Source organism: Rhinopithecus bieti, unplaced genomic scaffold, assembly GCF_001698545.2.
Source record: "Rhinopithecus bieti isolate Rb0 unplaced genomic scaffold, ASM169854v2 scaffold_25906, whole genome shotgun sequence".
Taxonomy (NCBI): Eukaryota; Metazoa; Chordata; class Mammalia; order Primates; family Cercopithecidae; genus Rhinopithecus; species Rhinopithecus bieti.
Window position 1 is genome coordinate 105913 of NW_016811566.1, and position 12682 is coordinate 118594.

Below are 12682 nucleotides of genomic sequence, written 5' to 3' on the forward strand. Positions count from 1 at the left end.
AAAAAAAAAAAAAAAAAAAAAAAGTAAAGCTGCAGCCAGCATCCCTCTCACCTCACCTTCCTACAGCTTTCCTCTTATCTCACCTTCCTAATTAGTGAAGTGAGCCTTTCTGGCTCCATCAATCAATATGCAGCTTTTTTTGGCCAGGTGCAGTGGCTCACACCTGAAATCCTAATACCGAGACTGAGGTGGGAGGATCGCTTGAGCCCAGGAATTCCAGACCAGCCTGGGTAACATGGTGAGACCCCATTTCCACAAAAATTATTAAAATTAGCTGGGTGTGGTGGTGCACGCCTGTAATCCCAGCTACTCATGAGACCCAGGAGGTCAAGACTACAATACAGTGAGCCAACATTGTGCCACTGGACACCAGCCTGGCGGCAGCGAGACCCTGTCTCTCTCATGTATATGAGGCTGTGTGGACAGGCAGACCCAGGAAGATACCGAGTGTATTTTCAGCATTAAGAGCAGGTGCCATTATTCCCAGGACAAAGCTATTTCTGCCAGTGCTGTTACGTGCCTACAGATGCATGAAGAAGCCTGGGAGGCCACCAGACTGTCTTGATGCCACCTCAGGGCCTGGAATTCAGGAGCTGGGCTCACTGCAGGCTTCGTTCACGTCTCTAGGTTGGATTTCCACTTGCTCTCAGCAGAAATTATTTTTAAAATTAAAAGAATGGATATTGCCACTTTAAAGGCGGTGGAACAAGCCCTCGTGAGTTGGGTTGGAGGCAGCCTGGCGCCAGCCCTACCTGCCCAGGATGAAGGCGATGTAGATGAGAGACGAGAAATGGGTGAAGAACTGCAGCGTGAAGAAGCGGATGGTGAACTTGCTCTCTCGCTCCGAGAAGGTCCTGGGCATCTCTGGAACGGAACGGGCCCTTACCTCTCTCCCTGCTCATGGGAGAGTCCCTGGGGCAGCAGGAAGGGCCCCCTCCCCTGCTCTCTGACCATAGCTCCAAGGCCCAGCCCTGAGTCCTCCCGCCGGGTCCCCCAAGAGGGCCTGGGGTCGTCCTCTCACCGAAGTCACAAAGCTTCAGGGCCACGCGCTTGTTGATCTGCGGAGGAGGGCACCGAATAGGCTCACTGGGGCCACAGCAGACTCCCCAGCTCGGATCTGCCCCGCTCCCGGCCCCACCTTGGTCATGATGCTGATGGTCACGTAGTGCACCAGGGCTCCGGTCACTACCACTGCCGTGGTCACCTGATCCTCCAGGAAGAGCAGGGCTGAGCTGCTGAAGAGTGCAGAGGCCAGGACGCGGTAGACCACCAGGATGTGGGCCATGCCGATCATGAGGCAGATCTGCGGGACGGCTGTGGTGGGCGGGGACCAGGGCGGGTGCGCAGCCCGGGTCTCCAGCCCCACCGCAGTGTCCCCCCAGTACCATGATCAGGGACAGGATGAGGATGACAGTGCTGCGCAGGTAGGAGTGCTGGTATGGCTGGAGCTTGTAGTCAGGGCAGTTAATGAGCTCAAGTGCCATTTCCTCCTGGGGAGAGCACCGGGCAAGCCTCAGACACGGGACATGCCTCACAGGTGGACAGACGGGACACACGCCCCACACGTGGGGACACGGGCACAGGGACACGCCTCACAGGTGGACAGACGGGACACACGCCCCACACATGGAGAGACGGACACGGGGACACGCCTCACAGGGGGACAGACGGGACACACGCCCCACACGTGGGGAGACAGACACGGGACACATGCCTCAAACACGACAGACATGTGTAGGCCGTGCAGGGCACCAGGCGCCCACAGCCTGTGCCCAGGTCCACCTCAGCTGTGCTGCCAGCTCCACCTCACCTGGTCTTCATCCCACATGTACAGGTCCCAGTGCAGGACCACGCAGGCACGCTGCCGCTTCCAGATCTCCAGGAACACTGTGGCTGCGGCGGGGGCAAGGAGGGGCATCACTGCGCTTCGCCGGGTGGACCTTGGAGCTCAGGCTGGCACTTCCCCCGGCCCCGCAGAGACGTCCCTGCAGCAACTCACCCCAGAGAGCCATGAAGATGGCGAACACCACCGTGCCGTCATTGTCAAAGAGGTGGGTGAGCTGGGGGGGTGATGGGTGGGCCGGAGAGGAGACGGGTAAGCTGGGGAGGTGGCGGGTGAGCCGGGGAGGGGGGTGGTTGGGCTGGGGCTGGGCCTCCCCGTCAGCCCTGTGGGGAAACTGAGCAGCTCTGCAGGGCTCCAGGCCTTGGCCTCCCCACCTCCGGGTGGGTGCACTGTGCCCATCTTCCACAGGCCCTGGGGTGGACCCAGAGGTGACAAACCTTGGCGAAAGTGCAGGTTTCCGAGAGCCGCTGGTACCTGCGGCTGTGGTCGCCGAGGGGACACATGAGGATGTCGTGGGCCTCACAGATCTCCTTGCTGAAGGGGCAGGGATGAGGCTGGGGCCAGCTCCTCCTGGCAGCAGGGCCCACCCCGGACCCCCACGCCCCGCCACTGCTGCAGCCCACCTGATCTGGCTGGCATCAAATAGCGAGAATCCGCTCAGAAAGACCAAGAGGCCTGTCAGGGCAGCCGGCACCAGCATGTAGTTGTACCAGCCCAGCCAGGCGAAGTACAGGGCCACCTTTTCCCCAAAGTAGTTCCTGCATGCAGCAGCAGCATGTCAACTGCCTGCTCCGCTGGGCACGAATGGCGCTGTCAGGGGGTGCTGGCGGGAGGGACGGGGGTGGGAGGGGTGGTGGGCGGTGGGACGAGGCGTGGGGGGAGGCAGCAGGTTGAAGGCGACAGCGGGGTGGGGGAGGCGGGTCTCTCCTTTGGTGGCATCCAGTGAGTCTGAATGGGGAGCACATCTGTGGGCATGGGGACATCTGTGGGGGTGTGGGCAGTGTGGGCGCATCTTCTGGGTGGTGTGTGGGGGCGTCTACAGGGGTGAGGGCAGCCGTGGTGGTGTGGAGGCATCCACAGGGGGTGGCAATTTCCGGGTGGTGTGTGTGGGTTAGTCTGCGGGGGTGGGGGCTCCCGTGGGTATCTGGGGGCGTCCGTGAGGTTCCTGTGATCTCTTTGGGCAGCGTTACCTGATCTCGTCAACGGGCTGCTTGCGGAACATGTGTCTCCAGCCGGCCCACGTCTTCTTCAGGTAACCCTCCCCCTGGCTCGGGTGACAGGGAATGAGAGCCGCCATCCCAGGGTCCCACCCCGAGGCCCTCTCCCGGCTGCCCACTCCTCACCTTGTGCAGGGGGAACCTGGCCTCGAAGACCCCATCCTTCACCAGATCCTCAAAGGTCTCTGTGGGTCACAGGGGCTCAGGAGTCAGGGGCAGTGAGGTGCTGGGAGGAGGCTGCCCGCGGCGCCCCGTCGGTGTCCCAGCCCTGCCCTCACCGCCAGCCGAGGTCTTGGTCTTCATGACAACGAAGTCCACGATTCGGATTCTGAGATTCAGGAGCCAGAGCAGGGTGGGCGCATGTGACCACGGTGGACCCTGCCTCCAGGTCTCGACCTGCCCTCTGGTCTGGCCAGGCCCAGGCCCCTCCCTGTCCTGGCGGAGCCCCCAGCCTGCCAGCCCTGACCGGAACCCGGAATCCACAACCCACCCGGGAGCTCCCCCTGCACCCTCCTTAAAGTGCTCCCGGGCCTGACCTGCCCCACGGCGTCCAGGATAAGGCTGGGCTGGGGGCTTCCTCTCCTCCCAGCCCGTCCCTCCCAGAATCCCAGACCACAGCCTCCACCTCCAACCACACCTCCCACCTGCGGGCCGCTTGTGTCCAGAGCACACCCCAGCCTTTATCCGCACACACCCTCGTTATACCCTGGGAGCTGTTCTGTTCTGTCTGTGCAGAGACTGGGGCTCAGGAAAGGAAATGTCCCGAGGCCACACAGCCACGAAGCAGCACAACCAGGTGTCCGACGGCAGAGCCGGGCTCCGAGCCTCCCCCTGTGCCTAGGACATGGCTCCTGGACACCCCAGGGCACATCGCAGTTACGCGCCCCCTCAAGCCACCTCCCCTCCTTTGATGCCCCCTCACGACCCCCCAAGACCCACAGCTCTCTGTTCACGGATGTTCACGGATGCCCTCCACTGCCCCCTCCACTGCCTCGTGACCACTGCCAGGAGTGTCCACAAAGCAGGCTCTGGCTGAGCCCTGCGGGGCCTGGATGGGGCTGGGGAGGTGATGGGGGCGTGGAGGGCCAGGCTTGGAGGCTCCCTCCTGGGCTGGAGGACTGGGGAGAAGCAGGGCCTGAGGGAGGGAGGAGGCTGTCCCGGCCAGGCCTCTCGGTCTGTGCCTGGGAGGCCAGGGACAGTGTCCAGGAAGGGGCATCAGACCTGGAGAGGAGGGGTCTTCAAGAGACACTGGCCTTGGTCCAGGAGGGGCATTGGGCCTCTGCAAATCCCGCCCACACCCTAAGGCTGGCTCTGACTCTGTCCCCAGGAACGCAGGCAGCCACACGGGGCCCTCAGAACGCTCTGAGAGGTGAGAACCACCATGATCCTTTATTGGGATGGGGAAGATGAGGCTCACACAGCCAGTGGGTCTCACACCTGTGGCCCCTGCCCTAAGACCACGCAGCTGTCCTGCCTTGGCGATGCCCGGAGCCTGGCACTGTCTCCTGCCCAGTCTGGACCAAGCACACGGGTGGCAAGGGGTCCTCCTGGCCATGGCTCTGGGTGCAGCCTCTCACCTCATGGCAACCGGGACGGGGGTCAGCGCAGCCAGCTCGGCGTTGGGGGTAGGCCCCTCGGGCTCCAGGAGGAGAGTGCGGTACAGGTCAAAGATGCTGTTGTCAGCACGGATCCCAAAGAACACCCGTTTCTGGTCCTGTATCCTCTGGGGGTGGGGGGCACACGGGACCCTCTATTCTACCTCTGAACCTTCCCTACCTCTGCAGCCCTGGCCCAGAGCCAGGGAGCCTCCTCGCTTCTCCCCAGTCCTCCAGCCCAGGAGACAGCCTCCAAGCCTGGCCCTCTGTGCTCCCGTGACCAGCCCCACGCCCCGTGCCCCTCGCTGGGCACCAGCCCACCTTGGTGCGGAAGCCCTTTCTCTCGAGCTCCTGAAGGAACTGCTGCTGCCGCACCTGCCAGGGGTCTCTCTGGGTGCGAGGATGAGCCACGAGGACATAGTCCCACTGCTCAGAGGCCTCGGCCTGCAGGGAGGAGGCACCAGGCCAGGTGCAGGTGAAGGGGCAGGACAGGGCCAGGCGGGGCCGGGGAGGGGCCCACGGACACCCACCTCACAGGTGCCGATCTCCATCAGCGGGAAGCTGTCCCCTTCGGGCTCCACCTGGATCCGGAGGCTCTCTTTGCCCTGGAGGTTTGGGGGCAGAGAAAGGAATAGGAGGATGTGATTGGGGGCAAGATGCCCCTCATTGGCGGGTCCCTGCGTCAGACCACGTAGTCACACACTGTCCTTCCCCACAGCAAGAACAGCAAAGAGTCCCGAGGAGATGGCTGTAGGCAGGTGACAGGCCAGAGGGCCAGGACCTGCTGCAAACAACCGACAAGACTGTGGAGACGGAAGCACGTGAGGGTTCCTGCAAATGCAAAAGGGAAGATGCAGCCCACAGAGGCCGGCGGGATTGTATGGAAGAGGAGCATGGTGAGCAGCCGACAAGGGAGGCGACAGGAACGCCAGAACAGCCAGGGAAACGCAGGTCAGAGGACGAGGAGACGCTGATGTGCGGGAGAAGCCACAGGCACCCCTGCACGCTCCCAGTGCTGTGCGTATCAGAGCAAGGGTTTGGAAACCTGTTAGACTGTGTTTAAAATCGAACACTCCCAGCCCCTGGCCCAGCCCGTCCAACCCTGGAGGTGCAGACAAGGGCACTCACAGCGGCCCCGTTTCACATGAGGTCCCGGGGGCTGGGCAGACGGATGGACACCATGCCATCCTCACACAGGGAGGGTCCTGCAGCAGGCGAGGTGAGTGCCTGCAGGGCACAGTGCACGGGCTCCCGCGGGGTGACTGCCACAGGCACATCCCAGCAGACACAGGGACACGAGAGTCTGGGGCCAGAACCTTCCGGAGGAGGGGAATTTGCAGGGCCTCAGAGCGTCCCCCTGATATTTGTTAATTACTGAGGCAGTCTCCATGCTGCCTCTGGCTGCGTCACACCCGGTCCCTGCACCTGAGTCCTTCCCTCTCCCAGCTGCATCCTCGCCAAGCTCAAGACCTGCCTCCTCCGGAAAGTCTCACTTGAATGCTTGAGCCTGTTGGCCCTTGAGGGCTGCCAGGTAAAATAGAGGCCACCCAGTCACGCTTGATTTCCAGATAAACAACAGAAGGATATAGTATAGATAGGGTAGGGTAGGGTCGGGTAGGATAGGATAGGATAGGATAGATAGATGCCCCAGTGATTGCATGGGACACGTCTACACTAAAAATGTTGTTTATCTGACATTCAGTTTGACTGGGTGTCTGTTTCTTTTTTTCTTTCTTTCTGCTTTTCCTTTTTTTTTTTTTTTTTTTTGAGACCGAGTTTTCCTCTTGTTGCCCAGGCTGGAGTGCAGTGGTATGATCTCGGCTCACCACAACCTCCGCCTCCCGGGTTCAAGCGATTCTCCCGCTTCAACCTCCCGAGTAGCTGGGATTACAGGTACCCACCACTGCACCTGGCTAATTTTGTATTTTTAGTAGAGACAGGGTTTCTCCATGTTGGCCAGGCTGGTCTCGAACTTCCGACCCCAGGTGATCCACCCACCTTGGCCTCCCAATGTGCTGGGATTACAGGCATGGGCCACCGCGCCCGGCACTGTTTCTTATTTTGTTTCGCTAAGTCTGTAACCCTAGTCAAGGTCTGCCCTCCAGCCCCCACCCCACACACACACACCAGGAGCTACTGGTTCCAGGACAGGTCTCCCCATTCTCTCTACGGTCTCAACCACAGAAGCCAGGAAATGCATCCAACCAACCCCAGAATGGGAGGCTCTCAGGCAGGGGATTGGTCCACAGCTAGTATCAGTCCTCGGCCAGTCAGGAACTGGGCCGCAGAGCAGGAGATGAGCAGGGAGTGAGCAGGGGGTGAGCAGGGGGTGAGCAGGGGTGAGCAGGGGGTGAACGTTCCCATTCCCGCCTGGGCTCTGCCTCCCGTCAGATCACCGGCGGTATCAGACTCTCTGCTGTGAGCTGCACATGCAGGGATCTCAGCTGCTCCTTATGAGAATCCAGTGCCTGATGATCTGAGGTGAGACAGTTTCATCCCAAAACCATCCCACCACACCCACAGCTGTGGAAAAACTGTCTTCTGTGAAACCGGTCCCTGGTGCCGAAAAGTTTGGGGAGTGCTGCTCTGAGGCCTCCGACGCCCGGGTCACGGGGAGACGGGCTCCGCAGACACCATCTCAGCGCCCAGCGCCACACTGCAGCCTCCCTGGGGCTCTGAGGCCTCCGACGCCCCGGTCACGGGGAGACGGGCTCCGCAGACCCTCAGTGCCCAGCGCCACACTGCAGCCTCCCTGGGGCTCTGAGGCCTCCGATGCCCCGGTCACGGGGAGACGGGCTCCGCAGACACCATCTCAGCGCCCAGCGCCACACTGTAGCCTCCCTGGGTGGGGAGGTTCTTGCCCCAGTTGGCCCACGGGGCTCACCTGGCCCTTCTGTCCCGTCCTAGACCAGCAGTTCTTCCTGCCTCAATCAACCCTTCCTCTGACTCCCTGCCTGGCCTTCCCAACAGCCCACGGACAGACACCTGCACTCAGGTGTGGCCACACTGAAACTTCTCCCCTGTCCTGGGTCAGAGGAGAAACCTCCATCCTCGGACAGATATGCAGGGAAGGGCGTGGCACCTGCCCAGGCGGGAGAGGCACCTCTGTCTCAGTGCAGAGGGCAGCCTCGCCCTAGGGGACTGGTGGCCCAGGGAACGTGGGCGTCACGGCTCTGGCTCTGTGGCTTGCCTCCGTAGGAGCCCGGGAAGTGTGTCAGAGGGGTTTGTGGGGGAATGGCCCCTCACCTGCCTGGCTTCAGACCCAGGATGAGGGTCCCTCCTCTGGCCAGAACCCCAGCTCCTCTGGCAGACGCTGAAATTAGAGACCCCCTCCCATCAGTCTGGGCCCAAAGCTGAAAGCAGGCAGGATAAGCCCAGACCCCTGAGAAGGAAGGGACGAGGCAGGGACCCCAGACCAAGCAGGACTTTCAGAGAAGCCTGGGAGAAGGGACTGTCCTTGGGGATCACTCTCAAAGGTCGGGGTGGGAAGCCATCCTTCACCCCAGAAATGAGGCACAGAAACCTCTTCCCCACCAAAGACATCGTGCAGCCCTGGGGTGATGACCCCACGCCTCTGGAAGCAGCCGAATCAGCCTACCCCGGGGAGTGGGGTGTGGAGCCCTCATCACTGACGTGGGCTGACAGGGAGCCCTCCACCCGGGGCAGAGCTACACGCACACCTGGGGCAGCCCCTGGCTGCCCTTAGCTGCTCCCTTACACCAGGCAGAAGCACTAGGGCTGCCAGGTGGAGCGCCCCCAACAGCCAGACAGGTGGAGCCCCCCAGCACACACAGCCAGACAGGTGGAGCCCCCCAGCACACACAGCCAGACAAGCTTCAGGCTCTGAGACTCTGCTGCGGAACTCTGGGCCCACCGGCCTCCAGGACCTGCCGTCCATCTGTCCATCTGTCTCCAGGGCCAGTGTTTACGGAGCCACACCCACCGGCCCATCCCCGGGGCCACAGCCACCAGCCTCCAGGACTGGGCCATCCATCTGTCCTTCCATCTCCAGGGCCTGTGTTTTTTTTTTTTTTTGAGACGGAGTCTGGCTCGGTCGCCCAGGCTGGAGTGCAGTGGCCGGATCTCAGCTCACTGCAAGCTCCGCCTCCCAGGTTCACGCCATTCTCCTGCCTCCGCCTCCCAAGTAGCTGGGACTACAGGCACCCGCCTCGTCGCCTGGCTAGTTTTTTGTATTCTTTAGTAGAGACGGGGTTTCACCGTATTAGCCAGGATGGTCTCGATCTCCTGACCTTGTGATCCGCCCATCTCGGCCTCCCAAAGTGCTGGGATTACAGGCTTGAGCCACCGCGCCCAGCCGGGCCTGTGTTTATGGAGCCACGGGAGCCTGGCTTCTCCACACTGCCCTTGGGGTCTTCACAGGTGGGAGCTGGACCACCTGAAGTCACCTCCACTTCCACCCAAGCAGACTGTTCGGTTTATCCACAGTGAGAGGTTTATCCACAGTGAGATGTCTGGGACCCCCATGTCCCCAGTCCATGGGCCGCACCTCCGGGAAGCCGTGTGTGGACCCACAGGCTCCCAGCTCCCAAGGCAGGGACAGGGGCTGGCCCTACACACTCAGTCTTGGGACCTCTGAAGCTTCAGCCAGCCTTGCCGTCTGCAAACCCAGAGAGGGAGGCCAGCTCCGGGTGGACAGCCGGCCAGGCCCTGGCTCTGACACCACTGAAACGCCCCAGGCCTCAGTTTCCTCATCTGTACAACAGGGTGCCCTCACCCTGGCCCCCAGAGTCACCTCAGCGGTATGCAGACACAGGAAGAAGGTGGACAGAACCACACACCGTCCTCCCCCGTCCTTCCTGCCCCACAGCCCTCGCAGGCGACACACCCAGTAATCCAGGGCCCCAAGGAGTTGGTGGGGGACCCCTGGCACCCCCATTGTGGGCATAGGCCAGCATCCAGTGGGCAAGCCCCCGGCTCCCAATGAGGACGCTTCTAGAGACACTGTAGCCCGCAGGAGACCCTCCCTCCCAAGGGCTGGAGTGTGAGGACGGAGCTGGGGCTCCTGCCCATCCTTCCTCTTCCCAGTCCAGCCTCCAGGTTGGGGTCAGGCAGAGGAGATGGCTGTGTAGATATGACCCCACCCTGCTCTTGAGAGGCCTGGCCAGGGGGTCCTGTGACGCACATCCCCCCAGGTGCGCATGGGAAGGTGTTTGGCCTCATCTTCTCCTGAGGTCACGTCAAGCCTCTTGGCCAGAGCCCCGAGCCCTCTGGGAATCTGGCCCTTGAGAACTTCAGTTTCGTCATCCACGGAGGGTCCCCTCCTGCCCCCACCACAGTCCCAAGCACACAGAGGCCCACCTTGTGAGCCAGAGTGCCCAGCCTCTGCCCAGCCTACGCATCCTCTGAGCAAACCTTCCCCACCTGGCTCTGCTCCTTGGAGGCCCTGAAGCCAGTCGTCTGCCCACCCAGCTGCCCAGTCTGTCATCTGTCAGTTCACCCATCCATGTGCCCGTCCATCCCCAGACACTGATGGAGTGACCTGCATGCAGCCCTCTCAGGCAGTGCATGGTGTTCATGGACGCAGGGGCAGGGGCCCACTTGGCAGGTGAGGAGGCATGGAGCTTGGCATTGTAGGGTAAGAGGTTGGCAGAAGGTGAGAAAATGGGAGCAGAATTCCTGGGAGAAAGAACATGTGTGGGCAGGCCCTGAGAATCAGGGTGCAGTTGGTATCTGGGACTCAGCAGTCAGCACCTCCCAGGGACTCAGCACTCAGCACCTCCAAGGAGGACTTGGTAGCTACTACTCCAGGTGACTCAGCACTCAGCACCTATGGAAACTGAGTCCAGGGACTCAGTCCTTGGTACTTCAGCTTTGCAGAAGCATAAAGGACAAGAAGGGAGCTGCCAGAAGGGGAGGCTGGAGGTTGGCAGAAGCCAATCAGGGAAGGCTGCTTGGCCAACTGGAGAGCTTAGACTTCAGGAGGGGGCAGTGGGGAGCCATGGAAGGGGTTAGAGCAGAGGAAAGGCACGCTCAGATCCAGCCTGGAGCTGGGACTACCAAGTCCTCCCCGTGTCTGCAACTGTCCTTTTTGATCACCACGGGAATTTGGACCTGCTCTGTTTCCGACCCACTGGTTCACCCCTCCTTAGGCAACTTGGTGGTCCTCCGCTCCTGGGAGGTCACCATATTGATGCTGAACTCAGTGCAGACACCCAATCAGTCTAACACACTACAGCCCAGAACTCCTAGGCTTGAGCAATCCTCCTGCCTCAGCTTCCCAAGTGGGACTGCAGGCATGTGCCACCAGGCCCGGGTTCAAGCAGTCATCCTGCCTCAGTCTCTGGAGTAGCTGGGACTGCAGGCACATGCCACCATGCCCAGGTTTGAGCAGTCCTCCTGCCTCAGCCTCCAGAGTAGCTGGGACTGCAGGCACACGCCACCAGGCCTGGCTACAACTGTCCTTTTTGAAGGACTGATGCTCTCACTTCTGGCAAACCAGGTGCTGCCTCTCCCAACCCAATCCCTGGCCAGCCCCAAGTCTCTCCTCCACCCCCAGCATGGGAGGAAGGGGCTGGCAGTGGGGACCCTGAGCTCAGGCCAAGGGGCATCAGGTGCTGGGCTGAGCAGCCAGGGTGCCAGAGCTGGATGTGGAGGGCGGAGGAGAGCCCTGGGCGGAGGTGAAGCAAGAGGCCGCCTGCGCAGCTCACGGGTGGGGGCCCTGGCAGGCCGAGAGGGAGTCTGGTTTCACTCTGCACCTCACCACTGCCTCCTCCCTGGGCCGACCAGGTGCTGACCCGCCCAGGTGTTGGCCCTGGCCCCAGGTGACCTCTGACCCGCCCAGGTGTTGGCCCTGGCCCCAGGTGACCTCGTCACTGGCAGAGGGGAGAAAGGATGTTTTCCTGTGTGTTCTCCTGCACCGCGCCGCCTTCTGCTCTGCACCCCCACCCCCAGAATCGGAATCCACCTGCAGCCATCTGCCCCCACCTGTGCCTGGGAAGGGTTCCTTGGGGAGCAGAGAGCCCACAGCCCGCCGGCCACTCTGCAGCTCCCAACTCTGGGGCAGCCCACCTGGAGCCCACGGCCCCTCCCCCTTAGGGGCCAGCTGCAAGGTCTGGGGTCCTCACCAGCAGCCCCAGCCCCAGTGGACATGCCCTCTCCATCTCATATTGAGGACTCTGGTAAAGGCTCCCGGCCCCACACACTTGCCAAGAGCCCGGCCCTGGTGTCCTCAGAATCCCGAGCTGGAGGGAGGAACGCTGCCCTCCAGCGCCTCCAACCCCCAGCGTGTCCCAGGGGTCCAGGAGGCAGCTTAGCTGAGCCGGGCTGTCACCCTCACCATACCTGGCAGCCTGCAGGGACACAGGTGCCTTCCTGGTGGGGCTGGCAGCCGGTGGCTGGAGCCAGGTGGCCCAGGTGTGGGCGTGGCTGGGGGCCATGCAGGTGTGGACCCTTTTGAGCGCAGAACTCACCTGCATGCTGCCTGCGGCTGGAGTTCCGGCTGGGGTTTGGTGGCCAGGAGAGCGGCTGCCAGTGGCGGGCGCTCCTACCTGACTTCCGCGTGGGGTTCGCCCCTCCCTCCTCCTCCTCCAGCGTCCCACAGCCTCTGCGCCTGGGTGTAGTAGGGGAGGAGCTGGCGTCCGGGCCAGGAGAGTCCCCCAGCCCCTGGGGCCTGCGACACCTTCCTGGAGCCCAGATGGGGTCAGGGGCCGGAGAGGCAGGAGGGGAATTCCTAGGCTAGAGTTCCTGAGAAGGGGGTTTCCACTGCGAGATGGAGCTCATGACACCTGGTCCTGGGGGAAGCAGGATGGCACAGAGCCCCTGACAGAGCTGGCACCAACACCCCCACTTGCCTTGCCTCTCTCACCCCTGCTCACACATCCCCATGTTCCCTCCAAAAGCATCCCACCCCAGGCCACGGCCTCCCCAGCCCAGGCCACCGCCTCCCCCTCCCAGACCACGGCCTCCCCACCCCACAGGTCCAGTGTTGATTCCCTTAGAGGAGACACTGGGGCCAGGAGGACTAAGGACGAGACAGACTCCCAAAGAAACTGTCCGAAACCGAGTCT

General features: G+C 62.1%; 1 protein-coding gene across 5 annotated transcripts in view; it reads right to left on the reverse strand.

Annotated features, from left to right (window-relative positions):
- The window catches only part of ANO9 (anoctamin 9), a 20653-nt gene extending 8485 nt beyond the window's left edge, over positions 1-12168 (reverse strand). For 2 of the 5 annotated variants that reach the window (XM_017893995.1, XM_017893993.1), the window contains exons 1-15: positions 12086-12168; positions 5186-5260; positions 4977-5099; positions 4638-4783; positions 3339-3388; positions 3187-3245; positions 3034-3107; positions 2467-2601; positions 2281-2377; positions 2000-2060; positions 1811-1893; positions 1386-1490; positions 1139-1303; positions 1022-1058; positions 753-864 (exon numbers count right to left, since the gene is read on the reverse strand). In XM_017893995.1, coding sequence (XP_017749484.1) covers positions 753-864; positions 1022-1058; positions 1139-1303; positions 1386-1490; positions 1811-1893; positions 2000-2060; positions 2281-2377; positions 2467-2601; positions 3034-3107; positions 3187-3245; positions 3339-3388; positions 4638-4783; positions 4977-5099; positions 5186-5260; positions 12086-12091 — 1328 coding nt within the window. In that variant the 5' untranslated portion in view covers positions 12092-12168. Of the gene's footprint in view, positions 1-752; positions 865-1021; positions 1059-1138; positions 1304-1385; positions 1491-1810; positions 1894-1999; positions 2061-2280; positions 2378-2466; positions 2602-3033; positions 3108-3186; positions 3246-3338; positions 3389-3754; positions 3931-4637; positions 4784-4976; positions 5100-5185; positions 5261-7901; positions 7948-12085 lie in introns of those variants that run through there. The other 3 variants (XM_017893994.1, XM_017893996.1, XM_017893997.1) reach the window with 3 other exon arrangements.
- Between the last annotated feature and the right edge of the window lie 514 nt (positions 12169-12682).